This window comes from Cololabis saira, chromosome 10 (genome assembly GCF_033807715.1).
Source record: "Cololabis saira isolate AMF1-May2022 chromosome 10, fColSai1.1, whole genome shotgun sequence".
NCBI classification, from domain to species: Eukaryota; Metazoa; Chordata; class Actinopteri; order Beloniformes; family Belonidae; genus Cololabis; species Cololabis saira.
Window position 1 is genome coordinate 25072710 of NC_084596.1, and position 27879 is coordinate 25100588.

At 38.8% G+C, this 27879-nt stretch overlaps 1 protein-coding gene across 5 annotated transcripts; it reads right to left on the reverse strand.

Annotated features, from left to right (window-relative positions):
- Positions 1-985: 985 nt before the first annotated feature.
- Positions 986-26865, reverse strand: rc3h1b (ring finger and CCCH-type domains 1b). 5 transcript variants are annotated; one of them, XM_061732229.1, is made up of 21 exons: positions 26739-26865; positions 23308-23732; positions 21808-21928; positions 18473-18712; positions 18176-18351; positions 17811-18011; positions 17531-17663; positions 17267-17385; positions 14572-14684; positions 14225-14452; positions 13810-14018; positions 12935-12973; positions 10597-11012; positions 9395-9553; positions 9090-9245; positions 8693-8915; positions 7035-7131; positions 6801-6897; positions 5745-5963; positions 4789-4892; positions 986-4681 (listed from the first exon to the last, which is right to left on the reverse strand). In XM_061732229.1, exons 2-21 carry the CDS (start codon positions 23536-23538, stop codon positions 4525-4527), a joined length of 3438 nt encoding a protein of 1145 aa, XP_061588213.1. In that variant the 5' UTR covers positions 23539-23732; positions 26739-26865; the 3' UTR covers positions 986-4524. The 5 variants fall into 5 exon arrangements, with proteins under 5 accessions (XP_061588213.1, XP_061588214.1, XP_061588212.1 ...); XM_061732230.1 differs by having other exon boundaries at positions 7035-7128; positions 26725-26831; XM_061732228.1 differs by having other exon boundaries at positions 26725-26831.
- Positions 26866-27879: the final 1014 nt, after the last annotated feature.

The window sequence follows — 27879 nt, forward strand, 5'->3', positions numbered from 1 at the left end:
ATCATCAGATGTCGGTCCAGTAGAGCGCAGTCCTTGGAACAGTGTGGATACTGCGCAGGACCCTCAAGCACCTGGGCCTCTGGTAGAACGTTAAAAGCTTGAAGACGGCAACCGCCCACAGAGGAATGAGCAAGGGAGGAGTTTTAATATTTAAAAAAATACGTTACATATATGAAAATGAAGATATAGTTGGATCACACCTGGGACGTGGACAGTTTATCTTAAATAGGTTTAAAACGCTGACAATGAAAAGTGAAAAAGTCTTTATTTTAAATGTTAAAAATGTCAAAGCAGCACAAACCTTTGCCATTTATAGCCATTTGGGTCCCCCTACAGGCAGGAAGATTGTTGCTTTTATGATGCCAAGATTTACTTTTTGATTTATTTGGTCTCCTGCTCAGTCACACACATTTTTTACCTCTGTAATTACTCTCAAGTAACTTCTGCCATGATGTCAACTGTAGCTCTATCAACTACCTTCAGCAATGTTGAGCGTGATCTAGTACCAGGGCAGAAGTCCATAATTACTTTGGCTGGTTTTTATTTGAGCAGGGACAGAAGACTGTATGATTGTAAGCTAGATAGCACTTCGAAAAGCATGCATTTCTTCAAATTAAATTGAAACTGACATGTAAATGCAATTCAAAGTCTTCTGTGCCACTTTTTTATTTTATTTTTTTGTCATAACTTTGATTTTATATTTCTCTTGGTTTCTAGACTGTTGAAAACCCTCCAGGAGTGTGGAGAGAGACAGGGCTCCAACAGTAGCCTGGGAATCTTTCAAAAAACAACTTGCATACACTGACCATAAGGGGAGAAGTAAACCATAAAATGTGGAAAAAACACTATCTTTATATTCTAAAACATTAAGATGATATTTTCCATTGTTTTGTTACATTTTGTTTGAAAAAGATGCCTTGTAAAAGGGAGCCAAGATGCCAAGGGTCAAGATGTGAAATCAGAAAAACAAAGAATGACAAAGCCATTTTGAGTTAGCAATATTGTTTAATCTTTCCCCCTCAGCTTAGAATCACTGTTGCACATAAGTTACTTTTTTATTTTTACTCAATTTCACAGGATCTTTTATCCATTCTTCAAACTTCCAGTTTGACCTCCCCCTCTTATCTAACAAAAAAAGCAGATTGTATTATACAAAAATGCAAACCAATTTTCACACAGTGAATTCTCTTACAAAGTCATAAAATGGCGTAATAATGGCTACATCCACATTGGAGGAAGATAATTCTAGACATTCCTTAATGGAGTATAATATACATATAAAAACTTTTTTTCTTGCTGAAATCAAACCTGTACCTTAATTTAAGAGATATTTTACAAGGGATTAATCATAAAAAAGCCATCTGTGAATTTCTCCAGAAGGTCTGGAAAAAAATGTGAGCCTCAAACAGCAGTAACAATGGTCAATGTTCAAGGGCGTGGGTGGAAAGAGTTTCTGTCAATGAGGGATGTAGGCAGCAGTTTCACTCAGAAACAAAAACAAGATTTAAATGGATTTGTTTTCATGTACTATATTGTAAACTCCCCCATACAACCCTGTATGAGAGTTCTGTTAAGCTGAAGGTTTTGTAGGATCATTCAGACCTGCAGTGACCTTTCAGGCAGAATCAGCATTTTGGTAGACTCACGTTTAGTGGAGTGAGAAACAAAAAAAACTTTTTAAAATTACATTATGCCAATCTATAATGAAGTCCTATTCCCTCTCTCAAACTTTGCTCTGATTTCTTTTAGTTTATAGGCCAATGATTTGTAAATAGTCAAAGGACAGACGCCAGAAAAAAAAAATTAAAATACATCAATCTCAGACACTTAAAGCTGTTGACTGCACATCAGGTCAGATGCTGCATTAAAGACTTGCAGGTCAATAAATTCACTCAACTATTGCAAAGCCAAAAGAGGTAAAAAAAAAAAAAAAAGTTTTACTAACCCTGCTGGATCAAGAAAAATAAAATACATTTATTACATTTGGCATTTTGTATTGTTGCTGTTTTTCACGCCTTTATTTTGAAAGGAAGGCTAGGTTTGGGTCGGTAGACTCCACTTGTAGGACTAAATTTTGACAATTCAGTTAATTTGTATCTTTGATCTCATGCTCCTAAAGCAGACAATGTAAAGGAACATTACAGAGGGTTTTAAGGCTATGCTCTCACAGACTTCCATCCATTTCTTTCTTTTTTTCTCTGGTGGGGTTGTGATGGGCAAAACCCCCAACACTGTTCTAAAACCTCAACACTATTACTCAGTACAGCATATTTCGAGGGGAGTGGGGAGGAAAAAAAAAAGCTTAAGTCAGGGTACAATTTCTACAATACAATCTAGCACACACAAAACATCTCCATATAAATTTTCAAAAGTTACAGATTTTGTCTTCTTCGGAAGCATAGTCTATAAAGAACATCTTTGTTTGAACACAAAAGATTAAGTGAACACACATCAATGCACACAGATGTCCTTCATCTGGGAAAGGATAAAGTCTGTGTTGGCAACCAGTGGACAGGAAAAAAAAAAAAAAAAAGTTCAGATTCTTAGTCGAGATCATTTAATATAAATGCTGAGCAAGTAGAGTAAGAAGTGGCACGTTAATAGTGCTTCAGTATATTAATGTATGTATACATACTCATATGTATAAGTGAGCTGTGTACCTAAAAGAATAAATGTAGCAAGGAGCAGCCAGAGGCTTGTGTGGATGGAAACAGAAAATCAAATGATGCTGATAAATTGAAAAAGATGCCCAGCCCATTCAACCTTGATATAAGACACAAAAATATCTGTCTTTACTTGACTTGGTTATCAGGGATTTGTCAGTGTCAGTTTCTTAGTACCCCCGTCTGACCAAAACGAAGGCTCAATATTAAACAACTTGGCCCGGAGGATCTATCTTTAAACCGTTCAAGCACAAGGACTTAATCTTAGCAAAGCAGTGAAACTGTTGCCAATTATGCTAATTGTTCACAAAAGGCAAGGAGCTCCATATCGAGCATCAGCAGTAAACAATTTATATGATGGAGAAAGAGAAAAACCAGAAATGATGGCGGTGATGACAGCATATTACAAACACAACTGACCGATCTGACTTTTGTGGCAGTCATCAATGAAGACTGAAAAGCACTAAACAGAAGTTAAATGACTATCAAATCTGGATCAAGAACACAATATTGAAAATATTAGGTTTAAACCTCAGTTATTTTCAGCTGTAAAAAAATGTCAAATGTACTCTGCAGCTAAAAACGCTGTAACAATAACTTGTCTACTACAAATGTCATGTCCATGCTTTTGCACAAAATGCAACTATTTCATGACAGAAAGGAGGACAAACTTTCATGTAAGCTGCACCACCCAAAATCGTAACAACTTAAAGCACAAAAAAAAGACTAAATTAAAATTTAGACAAAAACGACACAAAGGAAGGCAACTTCATAGAAGTTAGGAGAACAAATGACAAGATAATCCCAATGGGGAGGCCTTTCATGTGGCCAGATGAGAAGCTTTGAGGAGGGAAATGTTTAAGCGAAAAAATGTTTGTCTTTTTAATTTGGAATCAAAGAAAATAATACTAACAATAATAACTATATTGTACAATTGGCCAAGACTAATTACAGCACATTCAAAAACACAGACACCAGGCACTGAGAACAACCTGCATCAAGCTCCAAGAGAACCAGATAATACAACTAATAAGATTCCTTATGGAAAGTATGGAAAGCTCGTAATGAAAGAAAAGCTGCAATCTCTAAAACAGAATGCTCCAATTAAATATACTGCTTTCAAGTATGGAAAAGGACCTGTTTTCATAAAATGCAAAAAGAAAACATACTTTTTGTGGCAGATTAAGAAATATATATGGTAATATTGAGTTCTATAACAATTTAAATGGGTATATTGGAGGAATACAAGTAGAATTTTGAATCATGTTTCCCTCCTCAGAGATCTAGATCTGGGAAACCTCTCTTTACGATTTTGGGGGCAAGTACCCAGTCACACACGTTATTTCCAATAATGCCTTCCTAGATTATGAAACTACTAGATGCTTCTCAGAGTGAATGTTATGTAATATTGCTTGTTAACCTGTGCACCTCCATATCAAACCGTTCATTTATATGCAAGCTTCTACAGCTAAGCTAAGAATCTTGTATTTGGAGGATAAACATTTTAACTGCTGTGACTGAATATGGAATAGCCATATTTATTCAGAATCAAGTTACAATAACGCTGTCAACACCACCACCATTTTCTCTTTCTGGTATAGCCATAGCGAGCCTTGTTAATGTAATCCCAGTACAAAAAATTAAGAAATAACATAAACAAGAAATGTTATATGCTCTGGTTTCCAGGCAAGGAAAGTCATTAAAAAAAGCTCATTCACAGAACAAAAAAGAAAGAAAATTCATCACGGCAGATACTGCTCATCTTCTAAATCGAATCGGTGTATGCGTGCCTGTGCATGCTTTTCAGTTGAGCGTCGTGTGTAATTGTGTGTGTGCACCCATGTGTGTAAATATGCATTTCCTAAGAGCAGGAATGGACAACACCATTTTTCTGCATCTCTGAACCAGCGGTACCTGGATCAGAACACAGGCTCAATGCAGATGTCTTATTTGTCAGTGACAACATGGGCCCGCCCATTGCACTTTCTTGCAGACTGCTGGAGCCATTGGACACTTCACTGAATTAAGAGCAGAGAGACAAAAATAACAATAGAATAAGTTCAAACAACAAATAAAAGTTTCAGGGAATACATATTAATTCATGTTTATTTATATTCAGACTCACCCAAGAACCAGGGAGATTTCCTCCAGTTGAGTCTTATGCTCTGGCTGTCCATTCTCTGAAGGCTTCATCTTGTACTGCTGAACATCATGGGCTACTTGGTTTTCCTGCATTGTAAAAATAAAAATGGTTAATTGTTACCAAGCAGCTTTTAGCATACATGGTTAGACGTGCACTGGCTTTATTAATGTTATTAACGAGTATTTTTTATTTATTTATTATTTATTGGATCCCCATTAGTCCGCATAAATATGAAGACTATTCTTCCTGGGGTCCACATTAAATCATACAATTAATCAACAATACAGCATTTGTACAAAGAATAACATAGATCAATTAACCTGAAAATATTAACATAAATTTCTCAGTGCATATGAACAAATACTAGTAATAATAATATGAACATTGAAAAATTAACATGAATGGATTCCTTTAACGTAGTTTTCTAATAGACTATTGTAACAGAATATTATGTCGAAACACAGTTTCTCTCAATTTACTTTTCTGCCCTGTTTTGAGTTAGCTGCAATTTGGAAATATCTTTCTTCGAGGCACTGGACCAAACTGTTGGGCAGTAGTTCAGATGGGACAGAACTAAGGAGTTAAGTAACAATTTGATGGTTGATTCCTTCAACAGGTAGGTGATTCTTCTAATATTAGAAATATTGTAACTCATTTTAGACACTATACTATTGATATGATTTGACCAAGACAACACTTCATCCACTATTACTCCCAACAATTTGGCTTTTTTGACCTGTTCTATAGCAATACCATTCATAGAAAGATGCAGTTTAGGTTCAGCCCTCAGTGCATGATTAGATCCAATAACCATACATTTAGTTTTCAATACATTCAGCTTTAGCTTATTCTCCATAATCCACTCTGAGGTTACCATTAATTCCTGTTTAAGTAACTTTTCCACGGATGTAATATTTTCTGCAGAGTATCCGCCTTACCATAGCCATCTCACGGGTTCTTTTGCCAATTTCTCGTTCCACCTGGTGGAGCTCCATGCTGAGCTGTTCACTGGAGACGGCTGTTGCACTTGCGCCCCCTGCTGGCCACTTGGGCTGTTGCTGCTGTGCAGTCACTGCTGTCTGGCCCTGGTTGGACTGTGTAGCCTGACCTGCCAAAGCACTAGCTTCCCTCTGCAGGAGTGAAGAATTACTGGCAGCCTATAGTAGAGACAGGAAGTGAGGAGGGTAAATGTGAAACTTGGAAATTCTGTGCAATAACAAAAATACATTTAAGTAATATGGGAAGTGTGATTTCTGCAATAAGATTTCCAGCTCAACTCCGGTTTGATGGCATCATTTAGTGACTACACCATCCCAGTGGTCATTTGTTCAAACATCAAAACAAACTAAAAGATTTGGTGATGCTGCTTTTAACCACTATGCTCCAAAACTGTGGAACAGCCTGCCGGAGGATCTGAGAGGAGCTGGAAATGTGGACATTTTTAAACGTAGACTAAAAACTCATCTCTTTGGTCTGGCTTTTATGTAGCATCACATTTTATAGTTTTAGTTTTATTCCGTTTAAATTTTTTTAGAGGTATCTGTTTTATTTATTTATCTATCTCTTATAATGTTTTTATTATTTTTATTGTTGTGGACTGATTTTTTTTTTTTTTTGCCTTAATCCTTGAACCTTTATCTTTTTATAAATTTTATATATTTTATATTGTATGTCAGGGTGCATTGGTCTCCCAGTTTTTATTTTTTTGGTCTCCCAGTTTTTATTTATTTATTATGCTTATTTTTCAATCAAAATGTCAAAGCACCTTGTATTTCATGTACCTGGACAAAAGGTGCTATATAAATAAAATTTGATTGATTGATCAGCTGTGCTTAAATATACTGCATAACAATGTAAGTCAACTTACCTGAAATATGCATAAATTATACATAGACACACATTACAAATGTCTGAAAATGTATACAACAAATGTGCCTGAATAGGAGGCTTTCACAGGTGCTATTGAGTTTGTCAGTATGAAGAGTCTCACACACCTCTATGCTGTGCAACTGAGTCTGTTGGGTGATCTGCTGGTTGACCTGCTGCAGCTCAATCTTTAGCTGTTCTCTGTCTGGGGCTGCCATAGGAAGGCTATGGAAAAGGAAAAAAAACATAGTTCGATCTGCTTTAAACTCATAACCTTATTTTCTAATGAACTTTTAATCACATTACTACTTTAACCGTAAATATCTTTATTTAATAAACAAATAAGCAAACATGCAGCTCACCGCTCACTGAAGTGTCCCTGAGAAGAAGATGCTGCCTGGTGGGAGGGGTATGAGGGTCCCCCCCACCCTCCATGACTTCCATATGAGTATTCTGCTGCTGCAGGCAATATAAAAAAAAAAAAGAGGTCATCGCAAAGGTATTCATTTGAAAAACTGGAAACAACACAGTTATGCAACATGATCACGCTGGATATCCAAAGGGCAGTGCATTCAAAACCAGCAGATTATCTCAAGTAATACATGCTTGTCTTCTTCTAAATTCTCATCAAATGAGAGGCAGACCTAGTTACTTATGAGTTAAGATCTTATAATCAGTAAAATGAAATATGGATAAATATAGATTAGCAATACTGTACTACAAGTAGTACCAGTGAGTCTTAATTTACTAAAAAGATGTTGACAATTAAGTAAGACAAATGCCTCTTAAAGCAGCACAATGTAACTTTCAGCTTTTGTTGAGTTTGGCGGCTCCTTGGGACAAAAGCGGTAGTGGTTTACCAGAAAGAACACTACGTTTCCCATGAGCACCAGCGTGTACTGCCGGAAAGATCCTGATCTCCCGTCGCGTTAATTTGTTTTGATGAGAAAAGACGGGACGGACTTTCAAAACTACTTTTCTGTTTTCAGCGGTCGTTTGCAGGGTGGATAGCGAAGAGGTAATGTATCTATTTTTGGCTAAACAATATAATATGACGATGTTGAAAAACACTAAGTTCAACTTGGTTTTATTAAGTTGTTTCAACGAGATAATGCGCCCTACAAACTCATACGCTCTGCACCTTTTTCCTGTCATGTTTTTTAGAGGGACTTCGTCATAAATTAGTAGTCCAACATACTTACTGACAAAATAAAAAAATACTTTATAACCTGTTAATAACTGAATGCCAATTCCTTATGTTTTGCAGATCAGCCCTGCACAATTTTACAGTTCTCAGGAAAAATACTAGAACCCAAGACGAATCCCCTGTATGTGAAAACATTCTAATTTTGATTCTTATTGAACACAGAACTCTACAGTTACATTTGTATCATAACAATTCTGTCTCTCTTGTCGGACATCCCTCCTCGTCTTTCATCTCACGCCAGCGAGTGAACGCCGGGCCAATGTTTATTCTTGTCCGGGCATTTATTTATTTACTTATTTTATTTTTATTTTTTTGTCCGGGCATTTAGCTTGTTACTCTCCCGCTTTCTTTTTTTGCCTCCTCCGATAAAACTTTTATTTTCTTCAGTTTTTCCGCTGCTTCGGCCATGATACCAGCTTCTGCGGAGCTCTGCGCTCCACGCCCCGCCCAGCTTTCGTCTCGACTACAAATCGGGAAGGAAGGGGAATTGACGTATGCCGTAAAGCAGACAAAGCCGTAAAAATCTGTAGTTTTTTAGTGTGGCAGGGTTCCTACCATGCTCCTCAAAGTTACATAGTGCCAGTGAAGGTGATACAGACCCCTCAGACCATGACAGAGGTGTCATTAAACCTGTTGTAAGTTGATGTACCATCACAATGACTCTGGAAATATTATATTAAGGGGGAAAAGTGACATAGTGCTGCTTTAACCAAGTGAACTCCAGAAACTGGATGGAAATACTAACTTCCACATAAACATAGCATGACAGGTACCACTGTTTGACAGGAAATCCACTGAATGTGGCTTTCTAACCTGACATGGCCATGTGTTTGGAGCCAGGGTTCTGCAGAGTAGAGGCCATGGCCTGGATAGGGCCAGTGGTCTGGTAGCCTGTCTTTGAAGTACGAGAGATGGCGCCAAAACGTGACACAGTGGGTTGGGGACCAAATGGGATAATGGGGTCATCGTCCTTTACTTCTGCCGCTCTGCGAGGAACCTCCATTGATGACTCCCTTAGTCCTTTAGCCTCCACATTCTGACACAGAAGAAGAGGCAGTACAGAGAGCAAAATTAAGATATGAAGACATCTCGGGAAGAGGCAAATGGGCAAAATGTCCCTTTATTACTTGACAAAAGAAGAATTTAACATATTTACTAGCTTGTATATCTATTAGGAAACAAAAATAATGAGTTATTCATCTGAACTTACCATCATCTCCATGGTACCGGGAACCATAATGTCTTTGGGTTTGGGATCCTTTGTGCCAATATAGGAGCCAATTGTTTCACAAGACCAAGGGGAGTATTGCCCTGCATAGTCAGACTCCCTGCATTTCACCATCGTTTTGGAGCCATCATCGCCAAACTGGAAATGTAAAAAACATACAGCGATGATAACACAACCATGTTAACCCCGAACCAAGACCCTCCTTGGAATCTTAAAACAAAGTAAAACATTACAGTTTAATTTGAGACGTTATATAGTCTGTGAAACATAACAAATTTTGTGCTAACCTCACTAGTGTAATCACTGGGAAAGGGATGTGAAAGAGTCGGGGATGCAGCAAATGGTGGAGGGGAAATGACCTTCCTTTCTTCTAGTTGGGATATCAGCTCCTGTCGACGTCGATGCAAGTAGTCCAGGCTGGGCTGTGAACCACTGTATGCTGAGCCCTAAACACAAACACACACAAACGCCACTGCTGAACTGTACACTCTGCTTTGTAAAATCTTTTATTCCTTTAGTGATTTTTGCTAAATACTAGGGGTGTAACGATACACTCATCTCACGATACGGTACGATACACGATATTGAGGTCACGATAACGATACGATACAAACTGAACTAAAAGTAAATGTCAGGTTTGCATTATGCATCTTCAGATTCATACTAGTACTGTTACGATCACCAGTTAGAACACTCGGTTTAACTCTGTATAAATATTTTGCAACAAATTGAATAGTTTCTCTCATGTATGATTCGACATTTTTCTTTTCCAGAAATGTTACAACAAAATTAAATAAATAAATAGAAGTAAATAAATACAATTTTACATCATAAAAAAGATTCATGCTCACCTTATAAGTGTAAGAGGAGATTTATTGTTGTTAAGAAGGTTATTTTGGTAATTCAGGGTTCATTATTTTATTAATATATTCTTTATATTCTGATGTAAATATATAATATAATTAATTAATATAATATAATTACTATAATTACACTAGTCAGTTTATCTGTAGTCATTACAGTTTTAGATTGGGCGGAGTGATACGCCACAGTACGGCACTAGGTGTTGTGTTGATGTTCTAAAATCCTACACTGTTGAGCGGACAGTAAAGTACTCTCGAACACGGCAGAAGTTGTGCCCGTGTTTATCCTACTCACGACCCTAAAAAGGTTTAATTTAATAAGGTAAGGCTTAACTCTACACCAGCCTTAAATAAGTAAAGGTTCAGAGCTCAAAATGGGACCGCAAAGCGGTACTATTTTCTTCTGAGCGGAGGAAGATTTTGGTCGGCGGGTCGAGCCGCGGTCGGCACGCGCGGTCGGATGCGCGTTTCTAGTCAACACAATAGATTAATATTAATAATCCAATATCGCGATAGACTTTGTCACCTCCACGACACGTATTGTGAGGTTTTTGTATCGCGAAATTTCGTGGCACGATATATTGTTACACCCCTACTAAATACAAACAGACTCAGAACAGACTTACTCTGACATAAGTCCTCATAGTTGGAGGCTGGTTGCCTGGAGGATAATAGCCATCGGGTGGGTATCTATCCCGGCCGCTTGGCTCCTGGTGGTAGAGCGAGTTAGACTGTCCTGCTGATGGTGGGGGAACATCCACAGGTGCTGGACTCATTCTGACTAGGTCGTCCCTCTGAGACGGGTAAGGCTGTGGGGGAAGTGGGGGGCCGCTGTAGGGCCCGTGGCGGCTCCTGTCATAGTGCGGAGGGTGAGGATAAGAGAAGGGCAGGCTGGAGTGCGGGGCCGGGTAGGCGCGCTCTGGGTGGCCGTAGCCGGGGTAGGGGTCCTGATAAGGATGTCCTGGATCACTCGGGGGCGGAGGGTTACGAATGTAATGTTCCTCCCGAGGAACATACTGTGGTGGTTGTTGGTAAGGGTAACCTAAGAAATAAATTAACATTCATAAAAATGTATAGATGTTTTCCATTTAAAGCTGTAAAATTATGTTCATTAGTCACAACCAAAGAAGTATCAGGCTTCCTTTGTTTTTTTTAAGAAATGTTTCCCAAAGAGAGTTATATTAGCCTGGTATGTACGAAGTAGAGCCATAACTACCATGAGTATTTTAAGTTTCCTTTACAACATAACACTGCAAAACTCTCAAACATTGTAGATACTCGTTAGCCCCTTTTAATTTGCCGGATTCCCCACGTTTATTACCCCAAATGAGCATGTTGCCTGTCCTTTTAGGGTGTTGAGCTGGCCCATCAATATGCTGCCTCTGGGGGTTCACTTAACACGAGTCTGGTATGATGTAGATAGGTTGGAGCGGGATGGCGAGGGGGTCCTCGAGCTCGTCAGCCTCACAGCCGAGGACACTGTTAACCCTCATATTACGGAAACTATAAATGATGGTCCTTTGTTGAAGCCACTGGCTACTAAACCGACAGACACAGGCTTTGCAAGAAAAGAAACTCTGGTCATTAACAAAACGAAGAGCCTAACAAAGAAGTTCTCTGCAGAAAACGGTAGGAATGGGAGAGGAAAAGTGGACTGGCCATATTTTGATTTGTGCTACGTAATTTCTTTTTTTTTTTGGGCTACTAAGCAATCCCCTTTGCAATTTAGGGTAGTATGGACCAGCACCCAGTGCTGCACCTGCTGAGGCTAACCATACAGTGGGGCCATTATAGTACACGGTGGCTGATCTAGGGCAGTGGTTCCCAAACTTTCTGTGCCCAAGGCACACCAAAGGACAAATAAAAATTTCAAGGCACACCTATTGTGCAAAATAGCCTTATAACACGTGTTATCACTAATATCATCTGTTAAGTTTATTATTTACTAATGCCAAATAAGATATGATAAAAGACAACTATTCTACTCGTGAAATATTTATTAACAAAATACTTCACAAAAATATTTAAACTTTATCAAATTGGGCTTCATCAAACACACCCATTTCAACCAGATTGGTGGTTTGCTCCGCACGAGAAAGCGCTCCATTTTCCCTCTTGTTTATGTTTTAATGTTGTGTTGACCTACTGCCTTTGATGTGTCACAGTCTAAAATTCCCACCTGCGCAACTGCGCGAACAGCGAAATGTGGGATCCTCTTTGAGGATTTTTTTTAAATAGTTTTTAGATAAAGAGTTTGCCTCTGTATTATGGAATGAGTGCATTCAAAGTATATAGTAAATTATATATATATATAAAAAGTTGTATACTATATTGCAGTCGGCTATGGTTGTCACAAAATCCCACGGCACACTTGGACTTGCCTCAAGGCACACCAGTGTGCCTCGGCACACAGTTTGGGAACCACTGATCTAGGGGACGGCTACTTGGGCTACAGCCCCGGATGTTTTCTCAAAGCCCTGGATCTCGCTTCTGAGCTGGTCTGAGTATAATGTGCAGTACTGGAATCCACCAGAGTGGCAGCATGCAAAGGAAAGCAGCATGTAGCCTGCCTGTCCAGAAGAAGTGTTTCCCTCTCGTCGCTGCTAGCTTCTACGCGTCGAGCGCCTCTGCGGCAAATTTTAAACAGATACGTGGCGGATATTAATGGAATCAGAAGCAACGCCCCAACCCCGGCTCCGACGAACGCGCTCACACTTGGCTAAGCCCCTGATCTCCTAGAATCCTAGATCCGCCCCTGATGGTACACAATACCACTTAATTACACCTCCCTTCCCCTCAACTAAGCTTCAGGCACTGGGAGGCAATAACACCCCTTGTGTTTACACTGCCCAGCCCCCGTTTAACAGAAGGTCTTCATCCAGTGAAAGTGTAATCAAAAATACCTATTAACACATCAACAGGGAGGCATCTGTGAGTCTGCAAGTCAGACAATTTTTTACGTACCCATTTTAATCCTGTTCAGGTTCACAGAGGGGCTGGATGCTGCGCATGAAGGGAAAAAAAAAAAGGTTCCAATACTGTAGCGGCCAGTTCAAATTTCTCAAGGAAAAACCCTGGCAATTGTCCTCAGATTGCGAACACCATAACACTTCATGAAAACACAATGGAGACAATACACCTTTTGGAGCTATAGTAATTGTACATCAGAGATTCCAGGTGAAATTAAGAGGAAATCTCCAGCACATCTTAAGAAAATGATCTCTGTGCACTGCAGTTCCCTGGAAACTTGAGATGTGCAGCCCTCCAAGCAAGATGATCATAATTCATAGTGTTCATGCAGTGGTGCACCTCCATCATACATTTTAAATTGAATTTTAAACCATTTTTTAAATACATTGTTAGCTAATAAGTGTGTATCTGAATCAGATTCAGTGTAAGCTGAATCATGCAATCGTGAAAAATAGATTTGATGGTCCAATAATCTTGATAGTCAATTACAACCTCTTCCTATTGTAATTTGTATGTTCACCCATGGAAGCACTGCAGACTGAGGTTACCTAAGCATTTTTTTTAATAGGTTAATTTCAGAGAAAAACTATTTTTTTAGCTTTTCTAGCAGCATATTTTGGGCTGCAACCTCTAAGTAGTGTGTATCAACAAGCCAATTATAGTGTTCTGAGTGTGAGGTTAACTAACAAGTAATGATTAGTTGACGTCACTGTCTCCTCTCTACTGTTAGGTTATAAGGATTTTTTTCTCCATCTCTAAAATTCATGGAGATTTTTGACAGAAAAGCATATTGAGAAGAAAAATGAAATTCAAGTTTTCCTTGTTTTATGAGGACTTCACCTGTATTTTTTTCTTTAGGTGATCCTTACCTGTTTGGTATTGTGAGGGCCCGTACTGAGAAGCAGGTGGTGGACGAGCCTCATAGCACATTTCCGAGGGCTGTGGCTGGGAATACACAGCTGAACTCCTGGGTACCACAGGCATATGCTTCACTCCTGAGAGGTAAGGATCTGGCATTCTTGGGTGGGCCATTGCATGAGGTGGCAGAGGCATACCGGGTTTGGGAACAGGGTTCAAGCTGCAAAAATATTGAATGTCAAATAAAAACTGCATTTCACTATATTACACTTGTCTATCTAATCCTGCTCAATTAAATACATTGCATGTAAATCCAGAGTGGCCTTAACAAATGACAATTAAAATCAGTGCTATGAAATTATGTCCAACAGATTGCTTCTTTTTAGCCGGCAACTAAATTAATAACCCATGAAATACTTCACTCACACATCAGGTGGCGACCCTGGGGCACTAGGACTGTCTCCATCCATCTTGGGCATGAGTTCATATGATGGTGTATCAGTGCCACGGGCAATAAGTTGGGGCAAATTTGGTGCAGTACTGCCATTGGGAAGGGGTGAGGACTTCCGGCCCCCTGCTACGTCAATAGGAAGGCAATCATCTGGAAAAAGCCCTCCTGAGCGAGCTGCAATACGCTTATTCATCTTACGGTACCTGACAAGGAGGAGATGTATTACAAAAACAATAACACATTGTACAGTGATTGTGAATAAAGGTAAAATAGAAATCTATGAATCAAAGCATTTCTTCATCCTGATATATTGCAGACTCACTTCTCCAGTTCTTCCTGAGAGTGAGCAAAGGTGCAGCTGGCTCCACGAGGACAGCCTCCCTTTTGCTTCATGTCACGGCACATGTATGTCTTGTATTTGCTGTGCTGAGGAGGCTGAAGAAAGTAATTTTGTGCATGATTATTTAATTTAAAAAAATGTATGAGTATAAACACAGGGGTTTTATAGGGCTGCATTGAGCCCTTTGTAGACACGAGAGGTATAACAATGACTTCATCGGTCTGCCTAAGCAACGGCATTTAGTCAGACAGGTCATCTTTTTTGTTAATTTTCCTCACACTTTACTTAGACATGCAAGTGAAAATGAAGAGAGCTTTAATGCACACACAGGATATATGACATTTGCACAAGACCACAGTAAATCAAGTGAGGTTTCAGAACGTTTTCATGTAGTCTCAGTTCTGCATGTAAGAATGATTCAGCATCATGAAGATGCCGTTCTTACAAATGTTGCTCCTGTCAAAAATATCAGCATGCAGTTCTCTCATGACACTCAGTATGGTTACATGCACATCTAAATCCAGCTATTGGCAACAATCTGGCTAAAGATTCAACTGGAGTTTCCAAGAAATCAGAGTATACATGTGCAGAAAGAGAACTGAATTATTGAGTGAAGTGCGTTAAGACTCTGACGCGCTAGGTGGCGCTACACGCCCTTTCGCGTTGCCGTTCTTCCAGTTATTTAGAACAATTAGTAAACAAACATCCTCAACCTCTTCCTACTAAGACACCCAGCTTATCCACACATGATCCACTCAACAACTTTGTTGTTCCTCGTCCTCTTCTGCTACTGTGTTGTTGTCATGCCGTGGCTGTTTTTCCAGCTTTTGCGGCCTCTTCACTTCCGAAAGGGGGAGACCCAGGCCAGTCAATAACTCTGATAACCATGGTTTGCGTATACATGCCAGAATAGCTTGATTTAGAACCACATTATCTGGCCTTAATAGATCAATTTCAAGAACTCCAGTTCGGTTCGACTACAGCCAGACTACGGTGTATATATGTGTGTGTGTATGGTGTGCTTCTTAAACTTTGATATCAGTGAGACTAAGGCAATTATTCTACTTTCTCTTACTGACTGATGCAGCATTATGCCACTTCCATTTGGTCTGTGTAATACTTGGACCCTAACTGTCAAAGCAGCACTTAAACAAGGATGGCCTTTTGCACACAAACATGATTCAACTGCCTTGTGCAAGAGACCTACAGTTGTCTCACAGCAGCACATTGTTTTGCCATAACAATTAACACAAAAATAAACATTGTTTTTGTGAATTGAAACTGGTGGATGCAATTGAAGATACAGATGTACAATAACATTGCTTTGGAATTGTTTTCTTATACCGTACTTGTATGATGACAATAAAGTGGTTTAACTATTAATTATTGAAGTTTGGAAAGTGCTCTTGGAGACAGCCCCCCCTAAGAATCTGATTAACAGAGCACTATTGTACATGTGTCTGTTTGGCTGTTTTCACAGTACATGATTTTAAGTCCAATATACCAGTCAAAACACTTGTCAACTGCTCAGATGCAAATCCTTGAGTGGTCAGTGATTACCCCATCAGTGCTTGATTGTCTTGAGTAAACAACTTAACACACTCAAAAGACTCTGCTGCAGATGGTAATCATTTACTTAGAACGCCAAATATCTTGACTCATCAGGAAACTCCCCATTCAAGCTACAGTCGATAAGAGGTTGGAGTGGGTTATGGTCAACCTGAATACAGGAAACCCAAATGGAAAACTGTAAAACACATGGGAGTTATAAAGATTAATAATACACAAAACCCATAGCATAGCGGGTGGTTCCCTTTCCATCACAAAAAAAATAAAAATCATTCAACTCTCTTTACAACACATAGAATACCTGCTGACCACATCTGCCAATAGATTATTTTCTTATCTTTGTATTCTGATAAATTCTTTATGAAAACATTTCAGCTAATTTCTTCCCAAATCCATTTTCAAATGAAACAACTAATGATTTGTGCATAGTGAGGCCTCATTTCCTTTGTGTGCTTTGTTGACAATGCATGGTTTGGAGACCAGCTAAGTACCGGTAACTGAGTTTCTGTGAGATCATGAAGTGTGTGACCCCTGCCGCCCATCATTTATGTAGGGTGGACACAACAACAACACTCATGACTACAAGACCACACTTTTTGAAGTGTGAACAGCACAAAAAAAGCTGTTGGTGTTGGAAGTTGTGTAATCTGTGTTTTAACTTATAGTCATGGGTATCTGACTTTGTCAGATACCCATTGCAAAATGATATGGAGTTATTCAGACATTACACAAACCGACTTGGCTGCCACAAAATAATGAAAAGCAACTCAAGTCTGACAATTTAATTGTATTCCATGAACAATAATAGTAAGTTCTGAGGATGTCATTTCCATCACTAGTATGCAGAATAAAAAGCTACATCAGAGTGGTGCATGCCGGAGCGGGGTTTAACACACAGAGCTGACAACTGGTGCAATTGAGCTGATACCAACACAATGACCACTAATAGAAATATTCATTAACCAGTTCAGAATGCATAAAAATATACTTATAAAAGTAAAAAAGGAAAAGAATGAACTTTTTTTTTTGTTTGTTTTGAAGTAGTGCCACCCCATACAGAGCCATCTGTATATTTTTGTGAAGTCTCCAAATATTTGGAAACACTGACCTGTTGAGGGTCAGCTCCTTTCTTGCTGTGGTTCTGGATGAAGTCAACAAGTCCATGTACCACAGTTTTTACTGCTACCAAGCCCTTCTCAAGCTGCTCCCACGTAGGAGGAGGAGCATCTAAACAAGAAAATTGAGATTGAGAGGAAAAACATTGAGCAAACTCTGGACGTCATATGACGTATTTACACTCGTCATTAAACAAAACAGGCTTCCTCAGGCTTCTCTACAAAAGCCAAGTTTGTGAAGTTGGCTTGTTTCTTACCAGGGCTGGGATCAATGTTGGCCAGTAGTTCCAGGTGGGGCCGCAGTCTGTTTAGGTTGGCAGGGTCTCCAGTCCTTTGCAGTGCAATAGTAAGCTCCTGAACACTCTGAGCAAAAGATGCCGGGGTCTGCAACTATGTGGAAAGTAGTGGGGGAAAAAAAGTTTAAAAGAAAACATAGTATGAAGAAACATTTTTAATACGGTGCTAAAAAACCCATCACACAATAAAATCACAATGACAATGTATATATGAAAAAAAAAGGTTATTTCTGTCACATACCTTATCTATAATAGACTGCATATGAGACTTGTGAGACTGATCCCCGTACAACAAAGAAGACCACTGGTCGGGTGCAATGCGCAATCCACCTTCCATGGCAATCTGAACAATTTGAGAGTCATGCTCGCGTCGCAGAGCCTCATAAGTACGAAACTCCTCTTTCAACTGCATCAAGGATGAGTCTTCATCGCGTTTGGTAACCTAAATAGCCGCAGAAGAAGATATTTTGTCCCTCTCCATCAATAAAACTTTAGGCTTCACAGCTTTAAATCACCACAATTTTTTTTCATTGTGGAGCAAGAAAAAAAAAGACATCATATGTCTTACATAGAAATTAAAAGAATCTGGATATCAGGAAGACCTACCTTGAAGCAGGAGGCTCTGTAAAGGAGCTGTACAACATGGCCTATGCTAGTTTTAGAAGCCTGAGGGAAGCGTGGCTCAAGCCTCTGGACCACAAAGAGAACCAACACTTTCCTGGATAAAGCCGAGCCATCTTCTAAAGCAAGAAGGACCAACTTAAGAGCTTCCTCTTGCATTGCTGGAGGAGAACAAGAGAAAACACAAAAACAGTGAGTTAAGAAATTCTAAGAATCAACACGAAATGAATATAAATGAGATACAGCCCATGTTGGTCTCCCTTTCAGGTAACTGACAATTACCTGGGCCTAGAAACTGACATCCTCGAGCACGAACAGCAGCCCACAGGTTTGAGGAGAGTTGTTGTGGATTCTGGTGCTGCAAGATGAGTTCAGTGACAGTGCGCTCCCCAAGAGAGCGGGCAGCTCTCATAGCTCTTACACGACCTTCTTCCTCCACCAGCTGGCAGTGTACCAGAGTTACCAGTTTCCTTTGCATGGGCCGACTCAGCATACTTTGGGCTGTGTTGCTCAGACCCACACCTGGTAAGAGATGAGACAGTTCATTAGCAATTACTCCATACCACTGTGCCATATTTATATCACTGTTAGATAGCGCTGGGCGATAAGTCTATTTAATCTATTTCAGTTGATTCAAATAAATAGTTGATGGCAGTTTGAAAAATGGCAATCGATTTTTACTCGAATCTGCTAACTGTTTTTGCACCATCACTCCTTCCACAAGCTTCTGTAGTTCTGTCATGTCCCACCCCTACCACTGAACAGAACAACACTGCACTTTCAGAGTACCGCCGCACAAGAGTGGTACTCTGAAACTGCAACACAAACAAGCAAAGCTAGCAATAACATTTTCCTGTAATATCCTGTTGGACAAGATAACAACCTAGTAAAAACATTACAGATGCAGTACAATTGAAACTGATGGGTGTATCCACTTTCTCAACATAATCGACCCCATACACGATGCAATCTCTGTATCATTATTTCAGGATAAATCACTTTCACTTTAATTGCATTCATGAAAGTCATCTATTGTTATAATTACATAAAAAACTTAAATCTGATTAATTCCACTGTAGCTCCTTTCTAAAAAAAATGTGAACTAATCAAAAATGAAGATCTGGTGTGTGGTGTTAAAACAAACAAAAAAAAACAATTAGGACATTATCACACTGCAATATAATACTCTGACAGCACAACAAACTAACATTTCCACCTTTTGGCCATACCACACCTGGTTTTCCTTTCAACATTCAAGGATAAACTGCACCACTGCACTCAAACCACATGTTATAGGACGCAATATCACAAATTATAAATGTATTACTTTTATATTTCTATATCAAATACACACTTTCTTAAACCTCTCATTATTTTTCCAAGCCATGACTTCAGAATGATGCCCCTTTTCCAATACGAATGTATTAAAATCCATTTCACCATACATGAAGTTAATGGCAGAAACTTTCATTAATTTTTAAAGTAGTGTCAGAAGCTACATTTTTATGTAGAAACCTGAAAGCTAGTGAACAGGTTAGCGAATGGACATTATGAACACAGCTAAAGTGGCGTAAACAACGACTGTCTAACCTTTCTACCTTGTTCTGCTGCATCAGTTGTGATGGTTTGTATGAAATTCAGGAACAAGCCAGGTCTTTTTCCAGATATAGTTTGTTTCCCAGTTAGTAAACCATCAAACAGATGCAACTCAAAAACCTTAAATGCTTATCCCAAGCTCTGAACAACCTAAACAATCATACATTTCAATGTACATTAGAAGTAGTAGTTCAATTTCTGAAAAGTTCCATTTTTATATTTTTTCAGTTCAGTACAAAGAGGGGGAGAGAAGGGAAAAAAGAACACAAAAAGTCCACCACAATGGCAGACTCCACAACCAGACTCTTTTTAGCATCTTCAACAGCTATTTACAATATTTATACAGTTACTACCCATGGAACCAGAAAATCCCCCAGCAACCAATCCAATGTATGGGGTAAAAAGCTCCACAAAACAAATGACAGCAGTCCAACAGGGCTAAAATCCACTTCCATCCTCGGTAAATCCACAACAAAAGAGAGCACACAATGAACATCCCAATCACTGGACAGAGTAAATGATGACAAATCTTACACATGGATTCTCACCACTATAGGCTCGACTGAAGTCTACCAATAGTGCTTCCAGTTTTTTGCAATTTTGCGACCGGGTAAATTAAATCAAAACCAACGTTTATATGCATGATTTGTGAAGCATAATTTATACTTTATCACAAAATTCCTCCATAAATAGTCACAAACATTGAGATTTCAAATGCCTACTCATTCACCCCTGCCAGTGGCAATCCATCTTATCTGTACTGCTGCCTCAGCAGTACAGGAGATGTCAGGTGTGTAGGCCGTGATTGATATGAAGAGTAACAAGAAGTTATCATCGTTTATAAGTGTTGTGACCATGCAAAACAGTGACCCCCAGTTCTTCATGAACGCAGGGGGAAACCACCTAGGGGTACTTGACCACACTTAAAGGAGAGGGGACAGCAGTCTCCACATGTTTGCAGGAATAATAATAATAATAATAATAATGACTTGGATTTATATAGCGCCCTTCAAGGCACCCAGAGCGCTTTTACAGAGATCATTATTCATTCATACACATTCTCACTGGTGGTGGTAAACTACAATTTGTAGCCACAGCTGCCCTGGGGCAGACTGACGGAAGCGTGGCTGCCATATCGCGCCAAACGGCCCCTCCGACCACCACCAACATTCAAACACATTCACACGGGGCAAGGTGGGTAAGGTGTCTTGCCCAAGGACACTACGACAGCAAACTGGGACAGAGCGGGATTCGAACCGCCGACCTTCCGATCATTGGACGACCCACTCTACCACCTGAGCTACTGCCGCCTCCAGGAAGGAAGGATGTCCAGCATATGGGACATATGCCAATCTCTGTGTTTGGCTGTGAAGCTCTGCTGTGGCGGCCCCTCCATCAAGGGAATGCCCTCTTTTAATCCGAACATTTCTCTTCAGGATGTGGGTTCTGGCTGTGTCTGCTGATATTGAGCTTAAGTTTTGATATTAAGTTTTTTAAAGAACAAATGATTGTGCTCTAAACTCTCCACTTGTTATATTTTTTTCCTCACCTCTTCCCTTCTATATGTAGATTTTAAATGGGCTTTAATGAAAAAAGTATTGCAAAATTCCTTACACATTTTTATGAAATACCACCAGAGAATCAAGCACAACATTCTGAAAGGATTGATTAGAAAATTGAAGTAATGTGATTGTGGTGCCTAAATAAGTCTTACACAACAGAACAAAAGGGTATGAGGTGTTGAAACGGTGTATTAACTGAGTTTTCAATATTCAATTACACTTAACAATTTGATCAGTACAAGATAAGTATTCCCCCTCCTGTTACCATCTTCTGTATAGCTTCTTTTTTTTTTTCTTTTCTGATTGGATAAACAGTATATCTCGTTTCAAAAGCACTGCCAACATAGACCAGAATGTAAGGAAGACATCAACACTGTCAACAGATCATAAAAAGGACAAGAAAGCTCTAGGGGTAACGAGTGTGTATATGGGAGGTTAAGTGTATGTATGTTCAAATACCTCGAGTGTTGCTGAGGGGTTTAAGGTAAAGGGCCAGTTCCTCGACACACTGCCTAGCCACCTCATAATTCTGGGAGTCCTCTGGGCTAGTGATCAAGGCAATTGGTTGAGCCTTAGGAACCTGCGAGGAGAAAACAAGCAATTAAAATTGTGGCAAAGTCAACAAAAAAAACTGAGGTGATTCAGTGCAGTTATATTTCAGTACATCAAATGCATCTATAGATGCAAGTATGGCAGTATTCATCTGTCATGTAGAACATAGATACAACCCAAGTACATCACATAGTACCAACTAATACCAAATTTTAAGACTGAAATATAGCCATTCTTAACTAAATAGTCAAGCATGATATATGTGTATTTGATTAACTTTGATTAAGCCCACAATAACAATACTTGATCAAAAGTCCTCACATTTTTTTCAATGTTGTTTCCTACTTCGTTGAAGCAATCCTCTATAAAAATATCCACAAAGGATAAATTGCTTCTAAGTTTTAATATAACAATGATGGCCTTTTTCTTAATGTGCAAATACCCCTTGCATTTAGATTCTTTCTTTGGATATAAACTTGTTATAAAAGAAACTTGTTATAAAGAAACTTGTTATAAAGAAATGCAGGGTTTCACTGGTATTATTAACACCTGCTAACTTACATTATCATCCAGGCACATTTCTTTGGAATCGGTGCCCTATAACTCAATATCAGCATAGACATGCAAAACATTATGCTAAGAGACAAAACAATACAGTCACATACATTTGAACTTAATGGATGGTATACTGTTATTAACTGTGACATAGGTTAAATCTTAAAAATTAAAACACTATTAGCTGTGCCTAACCCTGCAAGTTAAACAACTTCAGTGACATATACTGGCTGTGTGGGAACTCGGTAAATTAATCAAATTTAAGTAATTGCTCAATGGCTGCTGTGTGACTCAAAGTTTACTCAATGTTTAGTAGCCAATGAACAACATTCATAAACAATGATTGCAGGAAGAAAAAAAAAAGTAAAAAAGAGGTAAGTTTAAAAGGAGCCATATTATGCATTTCCATGTCGTCTGACAAACCCATTCTAAATAAATTTTATACACACGTTGTACATGTGAAATTACACACATCCATTCGACCCTCAGTTGCGAGAACATGGCTCCATCTTACGATAGAGTGTAATTTCCTTATATGGTCATCATCCCAAGGCAATGTATGATCTTACAGGAATTCGACCAATAAAAAAACCCACTTTAAGACACTTAGTAAACTGAGCTCTGCCTGTAACCCAATCCTCTCATTTTCCCAAAGTGTTTTTCATGCTAAGTTTTGGAGTTATGTTAGATGCAGAACTACGAAAGATTAAAAGATTTCAAGATATTTCAAGATATTCCATAACATGTCTTTAACCACAAGTTAACAACAGCATGGGATCTGTAATAATGTGAACCAGGATCTCTGCACACTCAGTTGGAAAATAATGACAAAAATATAGACTCATGTCTTACCTGGCCTCCCACAAGCTGCAATAGGGCGGTGTTGACAGGTAGCTGTTCAATGTCTGTGCTGATAACTGTCTGGTCAAAAGGACAGGCCTTTCGGTGCAGCTTGTTCAGGCACATCTTGCAGACCGTATGTCCACAGCCCAAGCTGATGGGCCGGCGAACAGTCTCCTCAAATGTCTGTGTGCAGATTGGGCACAGCAGAAACTCTGTCCATTGTGGTGCTTGCACTGGCATGGTTGTGTGTTAATGGGATGGGTGTGCACAAAAGGTAAGTAAGATTTAACACAAAGGAAAAAAAAATAATAATTATATATAGATATATAGATATATGGAAGATTCCACTGGAATCAAGATTTTTTTTCCCGAACTCAATCGTTCTTAAATGTCTTCACACATTGTGGATATTGGGTCACATCTCGTGATGAATACTGTAAAACAGAAAGAAAAGAGAATTAAAATTGTGGAAACACTGAGTAATTTGAACAATTTTGCATTCAAGTCAGAGTACATCTCAAAAAAATATATTACATTTAAGCACATCTACAGGATCAACAATTGATATTACGTTAAGATTGAAGGCTCTTTCTCCGAGAGGCATTTTTTCATTTGTGCCAAGACAAATAAGGAAACTACAAATATGTGCTACATCATTACAAAATCCGATAAAAACAACTAATGGAACGATGGGGCTCAGTTACGCGTTCTGAAAGTTATTTCAACTAGAAGCACAGAAACATGCGTCTGTGTCATCAGTCAGTAAATTCCAGAGAGCCACATAAGTGAGAATATACATTTTTCACTTCAAGACAATCAATGTGTATATAAACTGAAAATATTTAAAATAAATACATGTGCTTAAATTCCCTTTTGTGTTTTCATCCCTGTTGTAGGAATTACATATATAGTAATGTCCACAGCATTTCAGTGTGAACAAAGGTAGTCCTATCAGATTCTGAGCACATATTTGTAGTTTTGTAAGTGGTTGAAAGGTAGTTATTTTAGATTTCTTGTAAACCTGTCTTAAAATGATCAAAAAGATACTGGACCTCAGTTGGGCTGGTGGGACAGCGGCGGAAAATGTCCATTATTTTTAAATCCCAAACTTGACAGGTATGATTTAAGCACATCTGTATTTGGGAAGATCGAGAGCATCGACAATAGCTATTACGTTAAGATTGAAGGCTCTTTCTCCGAGATGCATTTTTTTAATTCGTGCCAAAACAAATAAGGAAACTACAAATATGTGTTACATCGTTACAAAGTCCGATAAAAACAACTAATGGAACGATGGGGCTCAGTTACGCGTTCTGAAAGTTATTTCAACTAGAAGCACAGAAACATGTGTCTGTGTCATCAGTCAGTAAATGCCAGAGAGCCACATAAGTGAAAATATAAATGTTTCAGTTCAAGACAATCAATGTGTATATAAACTGAAAATATTTAAAATAAATACATGTGCTTAAATTCCCTTTTGTGTTTTCATTTCTATTGTAGGAATTACATATATCGTAATATCCACAGCATTTTTGTAAAGACTCATATCCGGCACTTTTTAATCCTCATATTGTACATTTCTGTTTATACATTTTATTTTATTCTATCTCCATATATTTGTTTGGTTTTATATTTTTACTGTATTGCACCAATCACCACAACAAATTCCTTGTGTGTGTTAACAAACTTGGCAATAAACCCCCTTTCTGATTCTGATTTCAGTGTGAACAAAGGTAGTCCTATCAGATTCTGAGCACATAATTGTAGTTTTGTAAGTGGTTGAAAGGTAGTTATTTTAGATTTCTTGTAAACCTGTCTTAAAATGATCAAAAAGATACTGGACCTCAGCTGGGCTGGTGGGACAGCGGCGGAAAATGTCCATTATTTTTAAATCCCAAACTTGACAGGTATGATTTAAGCACATCTGTATTTGGGAAGATCGAGAGCATCGACAATAGCTATTACGTTAAGATTGAATTGAATTGAATATGTGCTACATCATTACAAAATACAATGAAAACAACTAATGGAACGATGGGGCTCAGTTACCCGTTCTGAAAGTTATTTCAACTAGAAGCACAGAAACATGTGTCTGTGTCATCAGTCAGTAAATGCCAGAGAGCCACATAAGTGAAAATATAAATGTTTCATTTCAACACAATCAATGTGTATATAAACTGAAAATATTTAAAATAAATACATGTGCTTAAATTCCCTTTTGTGTTTTCATCTCTATTGTAGGAATTACATATATAGTAATGTCCACAGCATTTCAGTGTGAACAAAGGTATCAGATTCTGAGCACATAATTGTAGTTTTGTAAGTGGTTGAAAGGTAGTTATTTTAGATTTATTGTAAACCTGTCTTAAAATGTAAGATACTGGACCTCAGACAGCGGCGGAAAATGTCCATTATTTTTAAACCCCAAACTTGACAGGTATGATTTAAGCACATCTGTATTTAGGAAGACCGAGAGCATCGACAATAGCTATTACGTTAAGATTGAAGGCTCTTTCTCCGAGATGCATTTTTTGATTTGTGCCAAGACAAATAAGGAAACTACAAATATGTGCTACATCATTACAAAATACGATAAAAACAACAAATGGAAGAAAAGAGCCATCAAAACAAGGGCTGTGTGGCCTACTACAGCAGCTGCCACCACTATGACTCTGGACAAAGGGTGCAGAAACTCTGGAGACTCAAACACCAGAGTTTACATGTCTGTATTTATTCTTTCACACCGTGAAATCAAACCAACCTTAAGCCCTAGCACGTTCTTTCACTTTGACAAACAAGCTGCCCCCCCGGGCTCAATAATCGTGCTGTTTTATTGCAGATCGTTGAATATGACGCGAGACTTAGCTTTCCTTTAGCAACATAAGATATGGGAGGCTAGCTGGCGAACCTAGCACACGAATACACGCTACTGGAGAAAAAACTACTTTCAGAGTCGATTACTGTCGCCGGGTGGCTATGGAGCCATTCATATTCACAATAAAGTCCTACACGTCCTTATACTTCCAAAAATATAGTTTTTTTTACCTAATATTGTTCAAAGAGACGATGCTAACACACGAGCCGCAGCACTGCCATTGACTCGCATTGATATTATGTAATGCTAACAGGCGGAGCTAATAAACACACTTAAACACGGATTTACGGCGCTAGACGCACCGATTTCAGTTCCATGGCCCATGAGCATGTACGAGCCGGGGCTGGACGCACTTTGAGAGGCGGCGGACTCCGAATTTGTGGTCGGAATAAGCGGAGTGTGCTAACATGCTACCGAACAAACGCTCCTCCCTGCTGCTGTAGCACCTTTATGTTAGCGGCAGAACACGACACTAATGTCATTAAAACACGAGCCCTGCAGACTCCGCTTCACCACGGGAGACCCGAACCACACACAACGATCTTACTCACTTATTCCAACATACTTGGAAGTACTTCATCTTTCATTAGAAAAGTGTTGGGGTGTTTTCTGGCCATGGCGACTGAGCAGCTTCGCTGCTGGGAGGGTCGAGCTGCTGTAGCCGGTTACAGCTAGCTGGGACCGGCCGTCCTCCTCACGGCTCCCTCTAGTGGCAGCAGGGCGCATGCGCAACACTGAAGTGGGCAAGCTGGCGATGTCAACATTGTTCTGATCAGAGGTGTCAAAAATATTCACATTCATTACTCAGGTAGAAGTATAGATACTAGAGTTTAAAAATACTCCTGTAGAAGTTGAAGTATCAACTCAAGTTTTTTACTCAAGTAAAAGTACTGGTTTCAAAACTACTTAAAGTATAAAAGTAAAAGTAATGTGAGGGGGGGAAAAAAAGCCATTAAGGACAAAAGCCATTGAAAATGAATGCATCTTAGTATAATGCAAATAGGGCTGTTCGATTTTGCCCAAAAATAAAATCTCGATTTTTTTCTCTCAAAATCCGATTTTCGATTACGATTACGATTATTTTGTGAATTGACAAAAGGCAAAGAAATGATTTCAAATATGCTGTTTTTTTATTGAAGATTTGCCCCATTGGGCTTTTCTTTTTTTTTTTTTTAAACTTTATTTTTAAAGATTTTTATATTTTTGACATTACAAGTAAAATGTAACAATGACATAAAATTAAAAGCAAAGCAAAATAAAAGAAAGAAAAATAACAAAAGTGCACAGATTGTAACAACAGGTCAGTGAGCCACTCTGAAATCAACAGCAAAGGAAAAGCCACATGGCAAGCATTGGAAGTTCACCTCCATCAAAAGTCCCAAACATAAAGTCCCAGGCCATCAGTCACACATACATATATACCGACAGAGAGGGATGTGAAGAACCTGTTTATCTTCATAAACCTCACATTATCACAAAGATGTACACACAACTCTACACCCTCTTCTTCACCCATCAAAATAAGATGACCACTTCCACCAGTGCCCCATTGGGCTTTAAGTGCAAAATTTGCTCTTATTAAACCAAAAATGAATGAATAAAGTGCAAAACTCTGTAAAATAAGTTGAAAATTTTTTTTAAAAAATATAATAAAATATAAAGTTTTATCTCTGAAAGAAAAATCAGCAAATCAGCACTTGCAAACA

Bases quoted from the DNA above. Each gene is read 5' to 3' on its own strand.
- rc3h1b (XM_061732229.1), bottom strand. From the start codon at position 23,538: ATGCCAGTGCAAGCACCACAATGGACAGAGTTTCTGCTGTGCCCAATC. The intron at 6,898-7,034 runs GTGAGCTGCATG...CCTTTTCCATAG, and splicing joins CAGGGACACTTCAGTGAGCG to CCTTCCTATGGCAGCCCCAG. The intron at 5,964-6,800 runs GTGTGTGAGACT...TCTCTACTATAG, and splicing joins CTCAGTTGCACAGCATAGAG to GCTGCCAGTAATTCTTCACT.